Source organism: Octopus bimaculoides, chromosome 24 (assembly GCF_001194135.2).
Source record: "Octopus bimaculoides isolate UCB-OBI-ISO-001 chromosome 24, ASM119413v2, whole genome shotgun sequence".
Lineage (NCBI taxonomy): Eukaryota > Metazoa > Mollusca > Cephalopoda > Octopoda > Octopodidae > Octopus > Octopus bimaculoides.
The window spans coordinates 2,473,035-2,478,557 of record NC_069004.1 but is presented as its reverse complement, the minus strand read 5'-3'; the positions used below and the strand labels follow the sequence as shown (position 1 = coordinate 2,478,557).

At 36.0% G+C, this 5,523-nt stretch overlaps 1 protein-coding gene across 1 annotated transcript in view; it reads left to right on the top strand.

Moving 5' to 3' along the window:
* Positions 1-11: 11 nt before the first annotated feature.
* The window catches only part of LOC106877528 (sialin), a 10,196-nt gene continuing 4,684 nt past the window's right edge, over positions 12-5,523 (top strand). The window contains exons 1-2 of the mRNA XM_052976492.1: positions 12-1,091; positions 3,011-5,096. Coding sequence (XP_052832452.1) covers positions 3,682-5,096 — 1,415 coding nt within the window. The 5' untranslated portion in view covers positions 12-1,091; positions 3,011-3,681. The remainder of the gene's footprint in view (positions 1,092-3,010; positions 5,097-5,523) is intronic.

The window sequence follows — 5,523 nt, the reverse complement described above, 5'->3', positions numbered from 1 at the left end:
ATATATATGGATGTGTGTATATGATTATGTGCTAGAAAGTATACATAATGCCTTATCTAATTAGATATACTTATCAATTGGGGCAAATGAAAGTTATGTATCCAATGGGAGCCGTCGTAGTATTATGTTGCATAAAAATCATTCATGTACACGAATTTGCTCACTCAGATAGTCACAGTGTGAATACCTTTTACATCTTAAGTCAATGTCAAAGACTTATTTGATAAGCACGCATAGGCGCAGGAGTGGCTGTGTGGTAAGTAGCTTGCTGGAGAGTATGTCCAATTGCTTATGCTGAGTCTGTCTCACAAATATTAAATAACTTTTTTGCTCTTTGGAGAAATGAGATTTGTTGGTCAGGTTTTATCGAAGACATGATTGTTGATGAGAAAGGAGTTTCTTGGTTTCTCAGAGTGATGGAAGTTGATGGTGGCTACTTTAAACTGTTATCTTCCAGCCATAACCTTGGTGATATTTTTTTTTTTACTTTTAAAATGCTCCTATCGACGGATAGGATTTTCTTTTCTTTTTAGACAAACCGTCAGTTTTAGCCCAGACACCCTTTATGCGTATATGCTAATCAGTACATATAATACCTTATCTAATTAGGTTCGTCCATGATTTGGGGTAGATGAACGTTATGAAAGAGATATTGTCCCAATATTAAGATAAAAATAAATTATTCCTTAACACGCATTCACAAACTTCTGCAATCATAGTGTAAATACGTCTTAATTTTCAAGTCAATGTAAATGACTTTAACCTTAAAAGATTATTCCTTACTGTCTTATTTCAATCATATTTGAGTATTTGATGCACTGAATATAATTGAAAGCAGCATTATCAAAGGTGGATTGAGGTCTACCCCAGACTTGGTGTTTTAAAGATGACCGAGCAACAACAGTTAACATTTGTGCAATTGCGTCACTTGCAGAATTCACGTGACATCAAGACATTCATGGGAAAGTGGAAGGTATTAAATGAAGAAGAGGATAAGTTCAGATTCTGTTGTGGCCTGAGATAAGAGCGATCACCTGTTTTTATTGCATATGAGGAGCCATGATAGCCATGAGGAAGATGACAAAGAAACGGTATGTAAAGAAAAGAGAAGCAAACTCACACGCACACGCGCGCGCATGTGTGTGCATGCATACATAACATATACATTTATGTATACATACATACATACACTGACACACACACACACACACACACACACACACACATATATACATATACATATATATATATATTGTTGTATTTCGGCATGGTCATTTTTTTCTTTTGACAAATAAATACACGCACTGTATATTTTACTTCGCTCGTTTATTACCGTTCTTATTTTATTATTTTAACTCATGTCCATTGTTGTCCGGAAATCTTTCGTCACACATCTGTGACCTCTTCAATGACAATTTTCGTTTTCGTGTGTGTTCTTGCTCCACTCACTCCATTCTGTTCCATTGTGTTTTCTTATGTGCGCATGCGTTTGTGACCTTGTGTGTATGTGTATGTGTGTGTGTGTGTGTGTGTGCGTGTGTGCATGCGTGTGTTTGTGTGTATGTGTCTGTGTATGTTTGTATGTGTGTCATAGCATATAGCAGCAGTGTGGCCTTCCCCTCTATATGATCTGACAAGCATGTGTGCAATACACCAAGCTGTAGGCCATGTACCCTTGGCATATATATACATATATATGTACATGTATGTATGTGTGTGTGTGTGTGTGTGTCTGTATGTCTGTGTTTTTCTGTATGTGTAATAATGCCAGGACTAAAAGCAATGATGAAGGAAGGAAAGCGTGGAATATGAAATGAAAAAGAAGAAATGCAAGAGAGAATCGAAAAGTAGGAAGAAAATGTAGAAAAACGTGAATAGTTGAGCAAGAAAAAAAATATATCGTTTCGATTTAAACTATTGCCGTATATTTCAGCTGTAATCGTTAATTCGAAAACTTAATTGCCACAGACAATTAATTAATTATTAATACAGAGAAAATTAATCAATAGAATGATGTCATTAATATAGGTCGAATATATTATGTAGGAAAAGAACGATGATTTGCAGCGTAAGCACAAATATTCGTATGCACACGTATTTCTATGTGTGTGCGTGTATTTATATATATGTGTGTGTGTGTGTGTGTGTGTGTGTGTATTCATATATGTACACATATACATACATGAACACAATGCTTTAAATGGATGTACATGCAAAGTGCATATGTGTGTGCATGTGTGCGTGTGTGCGTGTGTGCGTGCAAGCGTGAGTGTGTGTGTGTGTACGCACTTACTCAACCAGACTTATGCGCACGCACACATGTATTTGAGTAGATAGATGTGAAGTTTTTTTTTATTATTTCAGACATCTGAACACGCTTTATTTCTTCACTTCTCTGGTCATCCAAAATAAATATGGGTACAGGACATCACAAAAAACGTTAAACACAATGAGAAACGAAATCACGAAGACGAAGACAGAAAACAAACTTTTTTTCGAACAACGAAAAATAAACAAACAGAGAAACGATACATGCAACATAAAGAATATTTCCCTTCTTCAGTTGTCCCTGTTCCATCTACTCCGCGTTTCGAAGGCAAGAAAGCAAAATTGGAAGGTACCGCTAGAGTGAAAATATATAGGGAAGAGGATTTGAAAATGCAGAGGTCTTTTAAAGATGTTTATTGACTTGACCGGTTTCACTTATTTTTTTTTAATATTTTCGAAAGTAAAATGTAAGGCTTTGTATAGCCTTTGTGGTGTTAAAAAATGGTTAACATAGATGTATTAAAATACAGTGATAGAGTATTTGACAATGATCATAAAATGTTAAGAGGTAGAATCTTTGACAATGATAAAAAAAATGTTTAGAGAGGCTTTTTGTTTAAACAGTTTACATAAAAGTGTTCAAAATAAGTAGTAAAATAAATTCATAATATTTTCTATGTTATCAATTTTAGAAAACATGATATTGGTCTCAATGATTTATTATTGATTTCTTACATTTCAGTGAATGCACCACAATCGATTAATTCTTCCCTGAACGAAGAACGTGAAGAAACGTTAAGAAATATTCAAAAAACTTTATTTCGCAACTTCACCGATTCTCTCCACCGACATTTGTCAGTGAATAATTACTTCCTGAAATTGGATCATCGGTTTTTGCCACATTTTGAATACAACAAACGGAATGATTCGACATGGAATAGAAACTATATTCTAAATACCACCACACTGGTACATTGAACTGATATAAATTATAATTAAACAAGCAATACAAACCATATTGCAGACACAGCTTTCAAGGAATTTCCTACCATTCTGCATCGTAGCTTCAGTGAAATTTTATGCAACAAAATATTCTTCTACACGTCAAAGAACCGATCGGCAACCTCAGTCCTTTCAGCGGTTTCTTATGTGAGGTATCATAATTACTGTCGACAGAAAGACCTGGAAATTGTGCTGTTAATTTCTGTGCCACACTTTACAGAATTTAAAAATAATTCCAGAATCTGTTTTCTTTCTAACTTATTGACAGAACTCTGCACATTCACATTTGTTTTTTTATTCCTATTTCAAAGCAAAGCAAGAACGAAATAACTTACGAAAGGATTATAACTGACGATGAGACACTAAACGTCAAGCAAAAACTTATGAAAAAACAGTAGAAAGAACGCAATAATGTCGAAGTTTACCAATAAAATTAAGCGTTATTATTCGTGTCGGTGGAGATTATGTTATGCCTGTAGTATGGCTTTTCTTCTAATACAAACTTTAAGAGTTGATCTAGGTATGGCTTTTGTATGCATGTTGAAAACACCCAATCGTACAACTGAGGAAGTCAACAATACTACAAGCAACCAACTTTGTTCGGGTTTGGAAAATCATTCAATCGCACAAACTTTTGAAGGTGAGTTTGAATGGAGCAACACACTACAATCACATATGTTGGCTGGGTTCTTCTATGGGTATACGGTGGCTGGTTTTGGCGGTGTGTTGGCGGATAAATATGGTGGGAAAAGAGTTCTGGGAGCTTCACTTCTCTCAGCATCAATTTTGACCATTCTTCACCCAAGTTTATCTCGGATTAGTGGTTACATTACGCTTGTTCTAAGGATATTGACAGGAGCAGTATCGGGGCTGTTGCCTCCAGCAATTCAGTCCTTATTTGGACGTTGGGGACCTCCACAAGAGATAAGTTTATCGATAGGATTTGTATATGCTGGTCAAATTCTGGGTAATATTGTAGGTCTTTCAACAGGAGGTTACCTTTGTGTTTATGGATTTGATAATGGATGGGGTTCTATATTTTATGTATTTGGTGGATTAACGTTATTGTTTTGTTGTGTGTGGTTTTATGTTGTTCACGATAATCCTGAAGTCCATCCCACTATCAGCGAAGAAGAACGTTCCTACTTAAACAAAACTATAAAATGTCAAAATGTCGTTAGAAGAGTACCATGGAAACAGTTGATGTTATCACCAGCTGTCTGGGCAATCAATTTTGGTATGTTTGCTTATGCCTGGACGAATGTATCTTTCCAGACATTGCTTCCTCTATATATGAAAGAAACCTTAAACGTTAATACAACAATCAACGGTTTAATGTCGTCTGCTCCTTCAGTTGGACAAATCATTGCTCTTCCGTTGAGTGGAAGAATTGCAGATTTTTTACGATCAAAGAAATATCTCTCGACTCGAGCTGTACGAATTTTATTCCAAACTTTTTCTATGATGGCTTCAGCAAGTTTGTTGATTGTCATAGGATTTCTCAGATGTGACAAATCCATTCAAATAACTTTGCTCTTCTTTCTCAGTGGTATATCGCTATCATTTTCCAGTGGTGGAGTTCTCGTCAACAATAATGATTTTGCTCCAAGTTATGCTGGTATTGTATTTGGAATTTGTAGCTTTTTTGGCGCAATAGCAGGTAGCCTTTGTTCCGTGGCTGCGAAAGCTCTCACTCCAAACGGTACGCATGAAGAATGGCAGATGGTATTTGCGTTGTGTGCTGCTGTATGTGTATCTGGAGCAATATTATTTGCAATATTGGTAAAAACTGAGACGCAAGTTTGGGCTAGAGGGGAAGGAACCTAGCGACAGGAACAGAAATGAAATAGCCTAACTAGATTAATGAGATTTTTTTGCCGGCTGGAAACTTTTTTTCTCTACGATATAATTCCTAAACGCGTGGAGGGATACTAAGAAAGACACCGACCACACTACCTGCAACACCAAGGCCGAGCTGGTGACCAAGATCAATAATGTATTTGAAGATCTTCCTAGAGACACAATGAGGAACGCATACACCATGTTCCGGAACACTGTTGGGGCTGTTACGAAAGCTAATAAAGGCTAACTTTTAATAAAATGTTATTTCTCAGCCATTATCTAGTTGATATTTTTTATATTTTTTAAATTACGTATTTTCTTGTCCCTTTATGCAAAGCGTCAAATTTAATCTGAACACCGTATATGCGCATGTGCAAGTCAGTATACATAATGCCTTATCTAATTAGGTAT